This window comes from Manduca sexta, chromosome 28 (assembly GCF_014839805.1).
Source record: "Manduca sexta isolate Smith_Timp_Sample1 chromosome 28, JHU_Msex_v1.0, whole genome shotgun sequence".
NCBI classification, from domain to species: Eukaryota; Metazoa; Arthropoda; class Insecta; order Lepidoptera; family Sphingidae; genus Manduca; species Manduca sexta.
In genome coordinates this window covers 1,284,658-1,303,755 of record NC_051142.1, presented here as the reverse complement: position 1 = coordinate 1,303,755, position 19,098 = coordinate 1,284,658, and the positions used below count along the sequence as shown (strand labels likewise).

General features: G+C 35.6%; 3 protein-coding genes across 7 annotated transcripts in view; 1 reads left to right on the top strand and 2 right to left on the bottom strand.

Annotated features, from left to right (window-relative positions):
• Positions 1-19,098, bottom strand: part of LOC115448376 (ecdysone-induced protein 74EF) — a 230,297-nt gene that overhangs the window by 124,872 nt on the left and 86,327 nt on the right. For 3 of the 5 annotated variants that reach the window (XM_030175789.2, XM_030175791.2, XM_037444735.1), the window contains 4 exons: positions 4,859-4,939; positions 3,635-3,994; positions 2,766-3,023; positions 2,040-2,388 (listed from right to left, as the gene is read on the bottom strand). In XM_030175789.2, coding sequence (XP_030031649.1) covers positions 2,040-2,388; positions 2,766-3,023; positions 3,635-3,709 — 682 coding nt within the window. In that variant the 5' untranslated portion in view covers positions 3,710-3,994; positions 4,859-4,939. Of the gene's footprint in view, positions 1-2,033; positions 2,389-2,765; positions 3,024-3,634; positions 3,995-4,795; positions 4,940-19,098 lie in introns of all 5 variants that reach the window. The other 2 variants (XM_037444734.1, XM_030175790.2) reach the window with 2 other exon arrangements.
• On the bottom strand, positions 6,573-8,269 carry LOC115448378 (tigger transposable element-derived protein 4). The gene has a single exon (XM_030175793.2). The coding sequence runs from the start codon at positions 8,003-8,005 to the stop codon at positions 6,593-6,595; it is 1,413 nt and encodes a 470-aa protein (XP_030031653.2). The 5' UTR covers positions 8,006-8,269; the 3' UTR covers positions 6,573-6,592.
• LOC115448379 (U7 snRNA-associated Sm-like protein LSm11) overlaps positions 9,137-19,098 on the top strand; it is a 54,075-nt gene continuing 44,113 nt past the window's right edge. The window contains exon 1 of the mRNA XM_037444737.1: positions 9,137-9,503. Coding sequence (XP_037300634.1) covers positions 9,209-9,503 — 295 coding nt within the window. The 5' untranslated portion in view covers positions 9,137-9,208. The remainder of the gene's footprint in view (positions 9,504-19,098) is intronic.

Sequence of the window (19,098 nt, the reverse complement as noted above, 5' to 3'; positions counted from 1 at the left end):
GTAAATCTATCGCCATATGGGCCAAATACTTACAGTCCAGAGTAACTAACGAATTTTCAAAAATCTTGCACAAATTTTGATTGTATTGGCAGCGAAACCCAGATTCCGCAGTCGAATGCCTGTACTAAATTATGAAAGTTGCAAAGAAATGTTCTAAAAAGTTTGTCGCAAAAAATAAAAGATCCCGCCTTTTTTGGAGTTCTGCAGTCCCCTGAGAACTCGAGTTTAAGTAGGCACTTACCGTATTAAAATATTTTTTAGGAGAAAAAAGTTTCTACCTGTTTACATTTGCGATAAAGCGGCTTTTTGTTCCTATTCGAGTTTAACCTGTCGTCCAAGTGTTAAGGGAATTAGTCAATGACTATGTAGCTCTGGGAGATAATGTAATTTTCTATTAAGGAAAGTATTTTAAGAATGGAAACAGTAATTTAAAAAAATTACAAGCTTGAACAAGTTTTTAGCTATATAAATACGGTTTAACAGATTCTGTTTTTTTAGGATAATTTTCGAATCTCATGTCAATTTCTTCAATAATAATAATAGTATGTTACTCACATAGTCATGTCGTTATATTGAGGAAAACACCTCCAAAGTCTCATAGATGACACAATTTATAAAATTAAATTATAAAAAAAATCGTCTGAAAACCCCAGCGATGATGCAAGGAAGAGAAGTGACGTTTCGTTCCGATTAGTTTAGTTACAAGGAAAATTATATTCTGTAGTAAATACTTACTACCCATACCTGTACATGCCTACGAGTATGCCTTATGAAAGTGTCATTTTAAAAGTGGAGTCGTGTGCAAATGTTTAAATGCAGAAAATTAAACATATCTTTATTTAAAATAAATTGTTTTATAAAAAAAATGACTTTTTTTTCCATTGTGAAAAACAAAATGCTGTACGGAATCAACGGCACTAATAGATAACTTCAGATAGGTTAGGGAGATACCTCTCGACATTAGCAGGTGCCACAACTCCAATACTATACGTGCAGTAATATTACATGCATAATATTATAAGTACAAAATTATACGAAATTGAACATCATAACAGCTGTCCACACTGTATCAGGTGACCCAGTTAACCGTTTGCAGGTTACTAAAAATATGTCGCCGTCTCTTGTCGTTTACAGCACAATATAACATTATGATTAATATAGAGTTTAGATGAAATGCGCGGCTAGATTATTCTAAGGGAAAGCGGGTAGAAATTCTATGATTCGCAGATGGCTAGCTTTCGCTTCCGTTCGCGTGGGGGCGCCACATGGCAAAATAACATCACGAGGGTTTCGGATATACGCTATTATTTTTTGTAAAATTTTATATTTATTATGACTATTGTATACTTAGAATATTTCGGTTGTTACGCACATATATTTTTTTGAATTCGTCTAAAATGATCTTAAAATTCGATACTTATATTTCCACTTACCTAAAAAATAATTATATTGTGATAATATTATATTGCGTATACTTACAAAGCCATACGTACCTATAGCATGTTTCATACTTATGAAATCAATAATAATGTTTCATAATATAAACACTAATTGCTAAGATTTTCTCGTTGGTTATAAATTTACTTATACTGGAAAGTGTATTGTGGTGACTAAAAACCAAATAAGAAATTCCATGATAGCGTTACTAGATCGATCTATAAAACTTTCTCACAGCCGCCGGCCTAAACGCTGTGGAGGTAAAAGTTGGCAAAACACGAAAGGAAATTGCTGCCACTTCCTCGAGCGGAAATCGAAAGTGGATTGTGATCCGAGGAGAAAACTGCATAGACGAGTCCGATGCATCAAGATTGCAATCGATTTATGATGTAATTTGTTTTTCATTAGTGACATCTATTGTGAAATTAATAAACTAATTTATAGACTCACTCACTTATTACAGCGCCACCTTGTAAAATTATATTGAACTGCTTGTAAATTTATCAAGCCACAATAGTAAATTTATATTTAGTATTGCTATTCGCCGCTAGATGGCGCTTAATATAAAACTTACAACTATTAATAACAAAACGTACCTTTACCTCCACCAGCATCATGCACCTGCGGCTTCCCACTCGGCACCCGCTGCATCGGTGACGCGCTGCCATAGTTCATACTCGTTCCACTGTAATCCGTACTAATCGGTTCTTGCTTTATTCCGCTAGGTGTCGCTGATAATTTCTCAGCAAGTAACGGATTCGCCGAGGCGATGTTATACCGGCCATTGTTTATGTTATTATTGACAACATTGTTGATGGCATTCGTGCCTGATCTGAGCAGCTGTTGAAGCCGCTGTTGGCCATTATTTGGCAGTGATAATTGACTCTGAGGGTAGTAGCCCTGGTGTTGACTACTTGACGCTGGCGATGATATGTTGTTATTTTCTTCTTGCTGTAAAAAAAAAAAACAAAAATACATTAAAATCATATTACAGTGAGTTTACGAGGATTAATTATTAATTTTGTTATTCGTTTTATTCACTAGCATGGATTATCTATTATGGCAATCGATCGCATCATTGGTCTACATTAAATATAGGCATTGTATAATACCATCAGACTCAGAGTAGTGTTCACAGTGTAATGAAAAATAATCTCAAGGCTAAAATTATTTATTTTGTATTTATTACCTCGTAATATTATACTTATGGTGGATTAGAAGTGTTGTATTTTTTTACAAGTTTTATTTACTCTTATTATTTTCCGACGGATTAAAAAGGAAAAAATACGCTATTTTATAAAATAAATGGACGTAGACACAATACTTACCTTTATTTCAACCGGCTGTACCGCCGACGCGGTGGCGTTCGTTAAATCCGTAAAAAACGTGTCGAAGTTATCAAACGCGGTCTCGCCGAGTTGTTTGAGGATGTCGTCGGGGTCTGCTGCCTCGGAGCCGTCTGCCTCGAGCGTCAGCCCGCCCACGATGTTTGACAGCTCGGATTGGGACAGCTCGCCGAGGGAGGAAGCCATTTGCTGGAGTTGGGCGGCGGCTTGTCCGCCAGCTGCGACTACCGCGTCCTGAAACTGGCTTCGTTGTTAATATAATAATTCAAATTTGTTGTTAGGACTAGGATTTGGGTCAATTCACGATAACTGATCATTATAGGACATGACGCCTACAATTTCGAATGAGACGTGGGTGCGTTGCGGTACGGTATGGAGATTTTTTAGTTTTCGGTAATTTCACATCACTATTCATTGTCCTGACGATTAAAGACAATAGCTGTTATTCGAACCACTCCATGTTGCTTTTTTTATTGCCTCAGTAGGCAAACGGGAAAGTGGTCTCCCTGATGGTAAGGGGTAACCACCGCTAATGGATTTCAAGCAATGCCGGGGGCACAGATACGACGCTGTCTATCGGTGTAACATTGCAATTCTACTTTGTAACATTGCAAAGTTGCGTTAAATTTCTGCTACTGCACAATAGATGGCGCTAGTAGTGTGTGAAATCGGTAATTCGAGGGTAATTTAAATTTTATCAAAATGAACATTGTCTCTGCATATCAGTAGTTTGCACCACTTATGCTAGTTCTGACTATTCAATATTTATCGTAAATATATTTTATATGAAGCTACTTTAATTAATTTCTAGTAATGAAGAATTTGAAATACAGTTGTACTTAAAATTTTACCTGAAGGCAATTGGAGAGGTCGACCATCCTGCCCTCATTCTCGGCGGACCACCACTCGTCTTCAATAAAGGGCATCGCCAGCGCCGGTCCCGACGGCGCATGTGTCCCCGCCACGTTGTCTCTCTAACGTCCACAACACTCACAAGCACACGCGCCTACACTACACACACTATTCTTAATATAACTATAAATTCGTTCAATATGTTTGGCAGCGTTTTGGACGGAACGTACATCATTCGTTGTATAAATTACGTGAATAGGTAGTTAGTTTCGTTGGAACACATTATGGTTTGGTCGGTTGGTGGTTCCCTTCGGCCAGGTTACCTCACTCCGCGCAATCCACTTCTCTTCAGCAGCGACCTGCGAACATTCAAAGCGTAGGCTTTCACGTCTTTAAACACAATTCGACACGATGTTGAATGACAGTGTTAGTTTGTGTGATTACTTTGAATGCAGCTAATTTTTAATTCTGAAGACTCAGTTGTTTCCCGTGTGGTTAAGAAGTACAAAGTTTAATTTGACAAATTAGTATTATTTCTAAGATGATAATGTCAAGGGTTTTGTGCTTCTGTTGTGCAATTTGATTATCAATCACGTCTTTAAATAACTAAGAATAAGAATTTCGGCAGCGGCGACCGATTTCTAAAAAGATCAGCCAGGTGTGTTAAAAATATTATAGTGCACAAATGCGTATGCAGTACACAGGTGCGATTTTTGTTCCTTCACTCTCATAGTCCGGTGAGACGGCAATCCGACATGACCGGAGAGACATCAGGCGCAAGACCAATGGCTTAACGTACTTTCCGAGGCACGAGCGTATCACACCGCCAACTTCCTAATTTCGAGCTGTGATTGAGTAAATTTAAGATAGAAAAACCCAGTCACAATTATTTTTGACCCCCCCCCGGGATTCGAACCCAGGTTCTCAGTACGGTGGTTTACTCGTACCGTATACGCATTACCACTACGCCATCGAGGCAACTATTTTATAACGATAATATATATTTCATATTTTCGTATTTGTATAACTATGAATTATGATGAACCATTAGGAACTTACACCCCCTCAAACACAAAACCCAAACAACTGTCTCTTTACAGTAATCGAACCCGCTGGCAATCTCTGACGAAGCCTTTCAATGAATGTAGCAAATTACTCACAGTATTAGCTTTAAGAAAAGGATGTTAGCTAGTGTAAGATAGGTAACAATGCTGCGAGTTCACCTGGCGACGTCCCGGTGTATGTCGAACCTGCGTCGATACGTCATAGAGGCAGCGCCGCTCACCACCACCGCACACGCCGCTCTGGAACATAAACACATGTTTTATTAATATTGTGTTAATGATGCATACATGATGAGGTCTTCTCGAAAATAATTTTATAAGAAGTCGAAGAGTTCAGAGTCAGTGCGCATACATCGAATTTACGGGCCGACATGGTTTAGTGACTGGCAGCCATGTTACATTAAAAATACATGCAAAATAAAACAGAAATAGTACTGTAAAACTAGCAAATTAATGTTAGATATTCTGTTTATTTAATAGCAAGCCATTTCTCTTACGACGTGGACAGAATTATATATCTTACATCATAATTAGCTCACAACCACCTTGTATATGCAGGGCGCCATCTATTATCCAATAGACAAACTACCACTTAAAATGACTGCCCTGGCAAAGCAAACACAAGAGTTCCATATTATTTTCATTAGTATCCCCCTATTTGCGCATATCTAAAAACGTAGTTAATGCAATAACGTAACAAGCGTAATAACATTATGCGTGGCTCATTAAAAAAATTACAATGCACGGAAGAGTGGAGGTGAAACAAAGAGGCACATCGCTGGCTTAATAAAAACAGTCGAACAATGCCTACCGCGCGATCTTTCACTATAATTGCTGCGAGTAATGCAAAAAAAAAGATAACTTTTGTTTTCTAAAACGCTTCCTAGACTTTCATCGACGATTGTTGCGTGCATTTACAATTTTATTAGAAAAAAATGTAAAAGTTTATACGTTCGTGTGTGTCGTGTTTATAGTTGACGAAAAAATCTGCGGCTGTTTCCTGAAGTGTGCAAAAATATTTCATTAAAAAAGAAAATAGGCAAAAGTACACTCATATATTTTGTCCTGTATTTAGTATGGTACCTTGTCTCATATAACGTTGTATATTAAAATAGCGTCAAACAACGATAGTCCCCATTTTGTTATTTTTATGCTGTATAATTATTGTAAGTGATATACACGAAAACCGTACTGGATATTTTGTAAGTACATGAATCTTTATATTGTTGTACCACATCCAAAACGTAGTGGGATCAAGCGCTGCGTGAATATTTTGTGAATTGATTTTATAAGAACAGTAAATAGCTATTTTTGCATCCGAAGGTGCTTTGTATATTCTCGTACTAAGATACCAATAAAATGATAGCATCTTTAAAAAATTTGCAATTTTTATATTAAATCGATTATTTTCATTTTTTCATTACTTTATCCCTATTAAGTAACACAGGTAATACTAATACGTTCGTTTTGTAGTGGCGTCATAATGAAAAGACGCATCTAACATCTTTTTTTATTGAGTTAAATACATATTCGTAATCTTTAAAAACGACGAAATATTTTTTTTTATGATATAAAACTTCATATAGAAATATCATTTATCCTTATGACGACAGAATAGTTAGGTGCATTTGCTTTAGTATTAATGGAATTAAAGTGCTGACCAACCACTATCCTGCTGCACCTACGAACCAGCAGAGTATGTGGTATTATAATACCTACCTACAAATAATATAGATTCGGTAAAATTAAACAAATCTTACCAGATAGCATTATATTTAGTACTAATTTCATGCTTAAGTAATATTAAAATAATTTTACCTATAATATAGTCTACAAAAGGCTTCTGTGAAAATTAAAAATAAAACAAATTATAAGTATTTAAAAATAGTACTTTTATTCAGTAGTTAATACAATATTTTCAATAAAACTCAATTTTTCCAATCCCTCACGACTATTGATTGTAGAAAGGTATTGTTTTAATGTTGCGATGGCTGTAAGCGCTGTAGCAGTCGCTTGTGTGGATACTTGTCCTTGTCCATTTTTATTTCCAATTCCACTTATTTCGTTATTAGATGAAATGGACGCTACGTCGCTTTTTTTGCTATCACAAGTAGCTAAATCGTAGTCTACATACAAATAATCGTGGTATTTCATCAATATTTCAGCTTTGTATTCATCATCGTCATCGTCAATGTCGTAATAATCACCGAAACCAGATTTCTTGAAGCAACTCTGGATGAGACTTGGTTTCACTGACTCCCAAGAAGTTGAGATGTATTGCAATGCTTCTCTTATGCTGACTGGATTTTTGGTACCAAAATCATCACTATCTTTATTATGGCGCTCAATCAACTTCGTTCTATAATTTTGCCTGATAGATTTTATGATTCCTTGATTCATAGGCATCTCGTACTCTGAATCTGGTGGCAGCATCACGAGGTTAATGTTGTTAAGTATAATCTCTTTTGGGTGCACGGGGCTGTCGTCCACGAAAAGGACGACCAGCCTTCCTTGTATTTCGAAATAATCGTCCAGCACTTTCAACCAGGCAACAAATCTTTCTTTTGTGATCCACGAGCAAGGATCAACTTCATATTGACACGGCATGTCTTTGTGCGATATGTCACTGTCGCCAATAACAAGTATTGGTAGTTTCTCCGAACCATCAGAGTTAACACACGCTAATATTGTAAATCGTTGGTCGCTCAGCCGTCCATCTTCACATTTTTTATCTTCTGTTGAGAATTTCTCATCTGGCAACAATTTGAAGAAAAGACCAAACTCATCACCATTAAAAATGTCGCGTGCCTCATAGTCCTTTACTATTTCTTGGAATGTATCATGAGGGACATCTATGCCGTCATCTTCTCCAGATTCAGGCTCGTCAGTCTGTCTTAATGCTATTGAGTGCCGTTTCTTAAACCTCTCGAGCCAACCACTAGATGCGGTGAAATCACTGATCTCTAACTCGGTTGCTATCTCTAGAGCTCGTTTCTTTATGAAAGGCCCGTTTACGGGTAGATTTTGGTTGTTAAGACTGTAAATCCAATCGACCAAAATATTTTCAAGTTCAGCATATTTCCCTGTTTTATTCTTCTTCATTTTCAAGGCTCTGCCGCATGCATTTCGACATTTTTCTTCTATTTCTGGTCTGTATTTTAAAATTGTACTTAATGTTGATAATGGAATGTCAAGTTCGGCTGCGATCTGCGACCTTTTATAATTCTGCGACTTTTTGTCGAAATATTTTAATATCTTCATCTTATCGTTGAGTGACAGTGCATTGCGTTTGAGACGCAACGCCATTTTGTATCTGAAGTTCGTTGTAAATCACTTAACGTCATATAATTTCGATGTTCTTGTTTAAAATTGTTTTAGTTAGGTATATGCGTATCTTATTTATGAGCTTATTACACAAGTAACGTTCAAAACAAGTGATATACACGCGAACGTGCGGTCATCGCTACGTATTAAGCGGTACTGGAGATGGGCGGGGCGTATTAAACGGGCCGACGCGACGCGTTGCGAACGGCGGGGTTCACATTCCAAATTTGTTTTAGTGACGTAATATTGAATGTTTGTTTTATAAATGGATATTGTGGTTTTGTTTTAAATTACGATAGTCTTAAATAAAATAATTAATAATAAAATTCCATTTATATAGGTCCTCGCTTATTCGACGTATAAGTAATAAACAAAATATGACGTAGGCGAAATAAAAGGTCATAAGTTCGGTCGGCTGGTACGCTCGTTGGTTGTATAAATAAATAAAAAAGAAAATATTAAAAAATGAGAGATAAGTATCTTTCTTTTTATGGTAAAGCATATATATTTTCCTGTGTAAATTGCCTATTGAGAGATTTATTGACTTCAGTTCTGCAAGAGACCTTGAATCGTTTACTTCCTATTGCATATTGCTCTGAGGACCTTGCATTGACTTATCGTAATTGATGACGTGAACTCAGGATCTCGCTAATGCCTTGTTTTCCAATTTAAACGTGTCATAATATTTAAAAGTGCCTCTAATAAGTTAGGTATATCTTTAGTTCATAATTATGTATTAATTATTATGGGCGATGTTTACAAAATATTATTTCTGAAAAGTTTCTTTGGTTTTATTACAATAATTTTCTTAGAATGATTTTACACGAGGAAGAACCTTCAACAATCTATTGCGAGTCTTTGTAATACCTATTAAAACATGCAATTAAGAATTTTATTTGCATCGAATATTTTTATAAATTGTTTCCGCATTATAAATCGAAAGTAAAAAAATGTATTCCAGCCGATGAGTCATGATTGTTTAAAATTTTAAATAATTACATAAACTATGAAAATTACATTTATGTAAATCATATTATTGTATAAATTGTAATTCTTTATGTGGATAAAACTGACTCATAATATTAACAATTTGTGCGTAGAATGGAGCGTAAAGCAGATTGTTTTGACAGTACAATATTATGTATCTTATGCTTGTTTGTTTTGGTAAAGTTTTTAGTTTTTGCCATGTACGAGGAAGAAAAATCCGATTCTTCGACTTCTGAGTCGGAGGTTAGTGCTTGTAGTTCAAATTTCAATCCATTGAAAGTGTTGTACTCACAAAAGACTAAAGTTCCGGTGAAGAATGCGCCATTGTATGAGAATATTCAACAATTTGAATCAGCTTTAAAAAATCAAGAGATATTACCTGTCGGAGAAGGCGAAGCTGTCAAGAAAAGGGAAGATGAAAAACAAAAGAAAAGACAAGAGGAGGAGGAACGTATAGAAAAGAAGAATAAAGCGCGTTTCGCTCAGTATCAAGGTAAGATTTTGAGGTTATGTTTCCACCGCCTAAGTAATAAAGATGTATAAAATATAGTTAACTTTTAGACGAATACAAATAAAAATATGAGGAAAATGACGGGTTAATAAATTGTTGATTTTATTATAATTGCTCGGCTAAATGTTTGTGAGTTTAAGATTATTTTATGTGTGTGTTATGAAATGTAAAGTCAGAATACCAATATGAATATGTTTTTGTTACATCATGTACATAAAATATTGTACATATTATGACTACATATCAGAACTTTATTGTTTCTATTTTATTCACATATACTTAACACCATACTTTGTTTCTTATACAATAATATACCGAACATCACAACCTCATCATATTTCCCATAGAGATATGATGCATGTCCGTTAAACTTTAACACTATATTAAGACATAAACTAAATAGTAGCGGGTCACACAATCATTGGCGTGGCACGGAAATAAGGAACTGAGTCTATTAATTATTTCAACCTACATTAGAGTCAAAATGATTATTAATAAATGTTTTAATATCTATGTTCTATGTGTTATTATATGTACAAGTTAAAATTCAATAAATAAAAACCAGAAATAACAATATATTCAAGAATAGACATACATTGTGAATTTAAAGATTACAGATTGACAGGATACAGCCACTGATCAGTTTGTTATAATTGCTTGTCTGATGATAAATGATAAATGTGCAAAAAGATCTTTATAATATCTGTATGAAAACAATTACAAGTTTGAAAAGTTCTATATGACATTCTTAACTGTTCACATTAGTAACTTAACAAATAGTAATGTTTCAAAACATGACTGCCTCGGTGGCATAGTTGTATTGCACGTCCGATACAATAGCGCTCTGAGGTCCTGGGTTCGAATCCCGGGTCGGGCAAAGTGATATTTGGGTTTTTCTGCTCAGTATAGTATAGTATAGCGAAAAGTGGGTGCCCTAGTTGCGCCTCTGCATACCCCTTCGGGGATAAAATGCGTGATGTTATGTTATGTATGTAAAACATGAATTACTATGTTCTATATATTAATATGGGAAGAAATAACTTTGCACACCATTTTATATACATTGCACGCACAGAGGGGTGTTTGATTTTACATAATTTAAGTTTATATGCATGAATGAGAAAAAAATTATGTTATGCGTAATATATATTCAATTTGATGGTTGAATTTCAACCACTGGACAACCATTAGATAACGAATCTATTATTAAGTAGTGAATGATCCATATAGCTTGATTTGTTACTGCTTCCCTTTTGTTACTTATGTAGAATCTAGGGCCCGGATAAATATGTATAAAAAAATACAAAATATGTACATAAAATAAGGACCAAAAAATCTAAAATATGGCAAAAATATGGAGTATAAAACAACAATACCTTTCATTTTAAACATTCTTTATTTTGAAATATTAGTTACTGTTACAGTAAGAGTTACATTTAAAAAAAAAGGTAATAAAATGGTAGTGAAATTTTGAATTAAAATTCTATAAAAATTATCGTTTCGTCAAAAAAAAAACATTTTTTTATTCTATCACGGTTATTTATATTATATTTTTAATCCTGACGTTTCGAAGATTTTGCAGCCCTTTCTGACGACCGACACCTTAGTCCGCCCCGTGACCATGAAGGTTGCAGTCTTCGAAACGTCGAAAGTAGTAGCGCAAAGATAGGTATGTAAGTACGTAAAAATACAACGACGCGCAAGCAGCTCAAAACGTCACTTACGTATGATGTTTGAAAATATGGATGATGGTGATATTTTTTTGTAAAATATGGACTTAACCATAAAATATGGAAAATAAAAATTAGTTTTTCACAATCCAAATACGATAATAGATGTAGAGAATAAGTTCTAGAACGAAAATCGCGTAAATTAAAAATATGTATTTACATATTAATCCGGGCCCTAGTAGAATCTAATTATCATTAGAATGATTGGCAGACATGTATGCAAATTACCACCTAATAGGTAGTACCTATATGCTGTCAGATTCGCTTTCAGAAAAATTTACCCTTTGCAACTGCTGTTATGGTAATCTTTGTTATATTGTACAACATAAAAACACTTCGAGTTTTCATCAATTTAAAAATATTTTTATATTTTGATAACCCATCAATTTTGTGTTAAATTGATCTTAATTCTTGCTAATATATTTTTGAGTAAGAATGTTTGCAAAAATTTATTTGAAAATTTGTTAGGGTAAACGCAATAACCACTGAATGGATTTGGGTTAAATTTGGCACAAGGATAAGCCACATCCTGGATTAAGATATAGGTCACCTTTTATCCCAGTAATTTTCCCTTGTGGGTAGTATTTGAATTTTTAAACAAATTTTTTTAATAGATGTTGTTATGAATTGCTATAGTCAATCAGGGATTTTTGTAGCGAGAAGGGCTTGTTACGCGGACGAAACCGTAAGCGACACCTAGTTTTATGTATGTAATAATATGCAAGCATAAATATGCTACATGACTGACAGGCATATTATGCTACATGCACACTTGACTTGATTTGCAAGATTCCACACAATATTTCCACTGTTATTTTAATGTTTATTTAATTGTTTTTATCTGTATATCTATTAAGTTTTTTGTATACGCGGGCAAGTCAATCAAGCATTAATTATTCCCCATGCTCTACCATGAGTTAGGGCTTAGGTCACACGAGGCCAGTCTAGGCCGAGCGTTGAACGCACCGCTCTGTGTCAGCGGAGGTCGTCGACCTGTCCCTCCCGCGCCCCAGCCCCTGCCCCTCCTACCACGGTACGGTGGGGAGGCACCCGGGAGTACAACCCCGCGACACGCGGCCCACCCAGAAGTCTTGCGTTCGAGTTTGAAGGTGTTTTTTTTATTGTAATAAAGTTGATTGTAATTGAGCCTGTATTGCCAAAGTGGAGGGTAGTTTTTGTAATTTTTAATATTAAGTGTGGGATATAAGGTTAATTGTTTACTTCCGGGTTGGTTTTGTGAGATGTAAACTTGTTAAGGGTTTCGTCCTCAGGTCGGTCAGAAATGTGTTTTTTAATTCGACACATCACGTTACTTGTGGTAGTTGCCATGATCGTTTTGGGACTGGATTTTCGTTGGCGATTTGGGATACGAGACGAGATAGTCGCTTATTCAATAGTGTTTTACCTAAATTACAAAGCCTCGTACAAGCACCGCACTACGTTTTTCTAAAACGATGTTTAACTGTGATGTGACTATTAACCATCAAATCGTAAAAGAACAGTTGCCCGTTGTTTAGTGACAAAAATATTTTATTTACAGACATACTCAAATAAACCTGTCGTGGTCACTATTGGTAAGACATTTAAAAAAAACTGAAATGTATATTTTAGTAGGCAGAATACAATCACAATGGCAGTTGATTTGCATGAAGCCCGTGACCCGCTGGCCCCCAGGCGGCCTTGCCCACCTAACCCGCAATTTTTCCGTACCACGTTGTTGAAACCGATTAACTTGTTGATTTTTGTTTTGTGTCTACATTTGTTCGTTGTTTGTGTGTGTGTTTGTATTTTGTAATAGGTGAACTGTGGAATTGTTAAAGCAAGTATAGTTTGTATATTTAAAGATGTTTAGGCTCTGAGTGTAGCGTAATAAAGTTGTTTTTTATTCGTTTAATTTTATAAAGAACGTCGGAACATGATAAGCGAGTGGAATCGCGAGCAAAAGCTAGTAAATGATATAATGTAAAAAGGTTAATTTATTGATAGTACGTGTTTAATTATAAAATAACGTTTCGATGTATTCAAGTTTATAGGCATAATAATTTTGGTTGTTGTTTTTTTTATTGTCTCTTTGTATGTGTTCTTACACGCAACTATAATTTTTGTAACTAACTAAGTAATATAGGTATATACAGTAAATTTATGTATATATCATGCTTAATAATGAATAGTAATAAGTAATTATAGTAAAATTAAATGTTTTTCTTTTTGTTCGGTCTTAGCACTCAATCTACTTGATGTTTAATGCAGTCCTGTGAAAATATAACATCGACACTTGCGAGGTTGCGATGGTCGCCAAAATTATAAAGGCTTATCTCGGTGAGTTCACCGACTCATATGAGATGAGAACATGTCATAATCTGCCATGATGGGACTATTGTGTACTCAAGCCTTTTTTGTCATTTATTTTTTGGGGCACGCTAATTCTCACCCCCCCCCCCCCCTCCCCTTCCCGTACTTTTTAATGATTTTTTTTCCGATATTTCCTTTGGTGCCAAATAGCACTATGGATATAAAGTATATACTATATAGGTCGATCTAAAGGTAGTGCGTATAACACATCCATATGTTACGCGCGTATAGTTCTGAATAAACATACGTCCAGTCGTCATGGCAACGCAATGCTCACGCGCATCAACAAAGACAAAAAATATAGTGGGATCTTTTATTTGCATCTAAGTAATTGAATTAAAAGTATTTTTCTGATTTTTACGTTGTTATTTTCTCCCTAAAATAATATAAATAACCGTGATAAAATCCAAAAAATAGTCCTATTTCTATTGGAAAGATTTTTTAACATAATGTGTAAAATTGTATTGGTGTGGATACTGTTAGCATGGCAGCTTTAGTCAACCGATCTGTACGTAGCGAACTCATCCAACAAATTAATTTTAAAAATAATATCAATAATGTAATATACAATAGGTACCACTATTTTCTAACAAAATATTCGGAGCTATCTTAGTATTGTTTCGCGACAAATCGTGAATAATACTAAATATACTTTCTCCCTTATTTCCAATTTCAACAATTGGTTCAGAACGCCCACTATTGGAAATAATAATTTTCACCAACCCAGATAATTAATTATGTATTTTGACACTGTCCTGGTTTTGTATATTGTAATGTATAGTGTCATTTCTTTTTAGATAAATATATTTCAAAGTTTATCATACGACCCCCGTTATTCTGGCGAGTGATATTAATATTATTGCTTTAAAACAGTGTGACTTAAAAAATACACATAAATAATTGCAGTTTAACTGTACGGCATTTTTGGTGCTTTTGTAACAATTTATAGTAGTGGTTAAAAGTATTAAAACAGTAGAAAGGCGGTAACTGAAAATTTAATTTGAAAAACAATATTTTCTCTATTTTATTGATCGCATTGGGTTTGATATAGTTTTAATTAACAATACAGTACAGGGCGCGTGCACGCGATCGCGTGACAATGTTCACCAATTATTTTCCCGCCAATTTGACAAAAATGGCGATCGAAAGTGGTCAACGGCTGCGTGCTGCCATAGATTAAATAGGCAGCCGTATTGTGACTTCATGTTCTTACTATTATTGGCTTCTTTTGTGCAATACAACCTTATTTAATTCGGTCAACACGATTCTGTCCCTATATGGTGTGGGTAGGCTTTTTCAAATCGATTTCAATGATTTTCATGGTTGTTTATAATTAAGTACTCAATCTAATTCACTTTCAAAACAGTTTAGTATTCATTTATTTGTGGTTAACTATTTGTAATTAACGTCAGAATGTAAATGATCTTTTTTTAAATCCATTTCCTTGTTTTCAATATACGGCAACCCTGATGTGTAATTGCCGCCATATTGTTTAGCAAAATGGCGGACGCTGGCCTCTAATGAGTTGACTATGAGTGCAGATATTGGTTAGATTGGAAAGTGGCGTATTGTTTCTATTCGTTGCTATTTTAGTGGTGATTGTTCCTCGTTCTTTTGGGCTTAATTAACTCGATCAAAGGGAGAGCCGCGTGCGGTAGATTACACTGCCAACGTTGGTTTAAATTGGAAATGCCTGAATTTAATTGATAAAGTTGGCTTAAGTTTGTCACGTATTTGGTTTCTTTTATACCGTAATTAGAATTGTAATTATAAATATAAGTGACACTGGTTCAGTCATCAGGATCTATGATTAATTTATTAATTAAAAACCCGACTGAGTTGGCGGATTGGAATGTTCCCAATATAGTGATGGGGTTGTCCTCTATCAGCTAATGGGACGGATATAAACTCACCTAGCCGAGGATGCTCGTGTTACGCCTTTTTCTTTGCGATATAGACTATACTTCATAAAAATTATCTATGGTTTGAAGACATGTTATGTTTACCTACTCATGTTTAAGAAACAAATGAGAATGCGCGACTAGTGACCACCCGTTTCACAGGCGGTTTACCATCCTTTGTCCCAGGGAGACAGTACTATTTAACCCTATGTAGTGTCGTTAGGTATTAAAGGGTAGATAACCATCTGAAAAGCGAGTTTCTCATCGCGTCATCCAGTAGCATAAAGAGTAGATGCGATAAAAAAGGCTATACTTGGCATATAAGTTTATTTAGTAAGTACGCGACGCGAATTTTCCATTCCGGGTTATGTAAAATTTTATGTAACCATTTGTTTTGTACTAAAAATGCTAAAACCGTAATTCGCAGCCCGCGGCGGTTACCAGCTTTACATTTTAAACACAATACGTTTATACGTACTGTCTACCCTCATAAATGCTTATTCTTTCCGGGTAAAATCGTGTGGAGAAATTATAGTGATATCAACACAAGATATAACTTGTTTACAGTCCAGCTTTTGAAATGGTTTCGATATACCTTTATAGGTACTTTAGTTTAGTACGCCCAGTTTCTACAATATCGCCTTCAATGCGAAGATCTTCAAGAGTTATGCGTTATATGATTTTCAGATTCGTCAGATTTTTCCCTCAACTAGACGATTTATATGATCTATATTTATTCTACTTTGCCTTATGTTTCCTTTTCCTTAGTGTTCAAATGACACGGCAATAAATCGCGTCGTCTAGATGCGGCTAGCGGCGTGCAGAGTGACGAGCGTTTCGCGTGCGTACGTTACGTAACAGCTTTCCAGGCGGCTGCGCTCGTGCGCTCGTGTCGGTCGTTCACTCATCCAGACTTTTATACGGGATGGCGTTTTCGTATGAAGTCGGGATGTTAGATTGTATTTGGTGATTAAATAGTACTTGTATTAGGCTGTACAAGGCCAAGGAAATGAAAACTTCAATTTCCGAAACGCATAAGACAATTTAATAAAAAAATATTCACAATACTTATAGTTTCTAATTCTTGTAAACTATATCGCGATCTAGATTTGAGCTAGCGCCATCTATTGGCGGAAAGAGAAATTAAATTTTAATTTATTTTATAATCAGATTGAACATAGGCTATAAAAGTCGCAGGATGCGCACCGCTTCCAATTGGTCGATTTGGAAATATTTGGGGGAAGCCCATGTTCAGCAATGGACATTCTGTGGCTGTTGATGATGATGATTAGGCTATAATGTAATGTATCGACATATCAAGCGGATAAATAGTGGAACTGAGACAATATGTTCGTGGTTTAATTCTTGTGTATATGGCGTCATTATCATCAGTCTAGATTTGCATTGCTGTATATCGGCTTCTCTCATACAATGCCACTTTTTGTGGTTTCAAGCTAGTCCAGGTTCGACCCGTAATTTATACAATATCTTTAAAACATCTCGCCTGACAGCCCTCGTTGCGCTAGCCTTTCCTAGCCACCAGTCAGTCAGAGCCTTACTCTACCAGTCGTTCCAACGCCTAGCCACATGACTTGTCCGACTCTACTTGACGCCCATAGCGAATTGAACGAAATCTGGAACTTTTGTTTGTCACCAGATTTCGGTACTATGTAATTTACTGCAAGCATAGACCGCCCCATACATAGCTCTTTTTGTAACAACCAATTTGTGCAATACAACAATTAATAATGAGATATATGGAAATTTGTATGTAAATTCATTATTAATATATTTTTGATACATGACATGATGCTGGTAGATTAGATTCTAGTAGATAAGGTCCATATAACCCGATTCCTGTCGGCTTCCCATTATGTAGAATGTAATTATCATCAGAACGATTTGCAGACCGCTTTTATGCATATTAGCACATATATATGTTGTGTAGGGTTCACTTTTGGAAAATTACGCCTTTCGCCTTTTGCCACTGAATTCTAGACACGAAGCGAGTTTGCATTCTTCTGTTGTTTACATTGGATTCAATTAATCAAACTTCATTGTGAATTAATTATATAAAACAAAAAGGTTGCCATCTTTTATTTAACTTTTATTAACTTCTCTAAAGTTATGGTTAATGGTAAAAATATGACAAATCACGTTCTTATTGGGCTGTGGGATATTATCCGGTGATAAGTAACTCTTATCAAAGGCAATCGGCTCGTCTCTGTCATTTTGTATTAAAAATAGACAAAGCAATGACACGTTTTCTCATTACTATCATTTGATACGCATTAATGGGTGTATTGACCGATAAGGGGGTTAAGATGCCGTCTGTCTGCCCATTTTGGTTACAGCATTGTGTTATCCGAGGTAATAAATGTGTTTTATAATGGAGAGCGTGATCCGAAATACTTGGCATATGCACCAAAGCATATAAAGTTAATAATTTGTAGTTTACGTTGTAAAAATTAAGTACCTTAATAGTATAATATTCAACAGAAAATGAACTGGTAGTATGCTATAATATTATGTACCTACTGTAGAGAATTGCTAACCGTTCGTAATATTCCACAAATGCGGTAATAATAATATAATAGCACTCATCACATATCAGGTTAATTAAAATTACGACAATTACTACGTTAGATAAACAACGATACGGCAAAAAGACATTATGTGATACTTGTGTAACATGACGTCAAGGTATGCTACGAGACATGCGTGTGCGCACCCTCCACCGCGCCGCACCGCTCTCAATATTATGGCTTTGTCTTCTTATCTATAAGTGTTGTTTTAATTATGATTTATCATACAAATACACTCTTTATTATGAAATAGTTTTTTTTGTGGGCTATTACTAAGTAGGTAAATGTAACAACACCGCAATGAATAAAAAAAGTATGTGTAGGTATGTACAGTTAAAAGCTCGACGTAACAAGATAAGTTTATTTATAGAAGCATCGGAAAGTGTTACATGGCGTTCAATTACGTAAGCGAAGTTAATTGTGTTAAGCGCATAAAACTAAATCGGAACGTTATCGGCGCGCGCGAAACGGAACGCAAACGGAAGTGATGCAACGGAACGCGTTTCGGCGCGCATCTGTATAAACATGGCGCGCGTTTTCTGAATGGCGCAGCGACGGCGGGCGGGCGTTTCCCGCGCTCGCGGCCCGCGGCCGACGACCCCGGGCGGCGAGCGCGCGGTCAGCGCCCGGGGATAGTCGAGTGAAAGTAATTCGCGACCGGCGACCGGAGCGGGCAGCGGCCACCGCTCGCGAGCCATGCCGCCCTGGTACCACGCTTTATCGTTTGTATTACGTGCTTTTTATTTTTTATGCAAATTAAACTTTTTACTACTTGATACGGCACGTAATAGTAACTATAAATCTACACACATTATATAAAAACAAGCTTTTACTTACCAATCAGTTAATTGTCCTTAATTTTTTTATTACGATGAAAATAGTGAGTAATAAAGTTTTTAGTATTTAACAAGTAGAGTCCTATATTAATAAACTGAATTATATTTTCCATATAATTATATGACAAAAGCTACAAAGATACAGACATAAAATATTTTTTTCGTTCGGCGCA

Coding starts and splice junctions, on each gene's coding strand:
- LOC115448378 (XM_030175793.2), bottom strand. CDS start 8,005: ATGGCGTTGCGTCTCAAACGCAATGCACTGTCACTCAACGATAAGATG.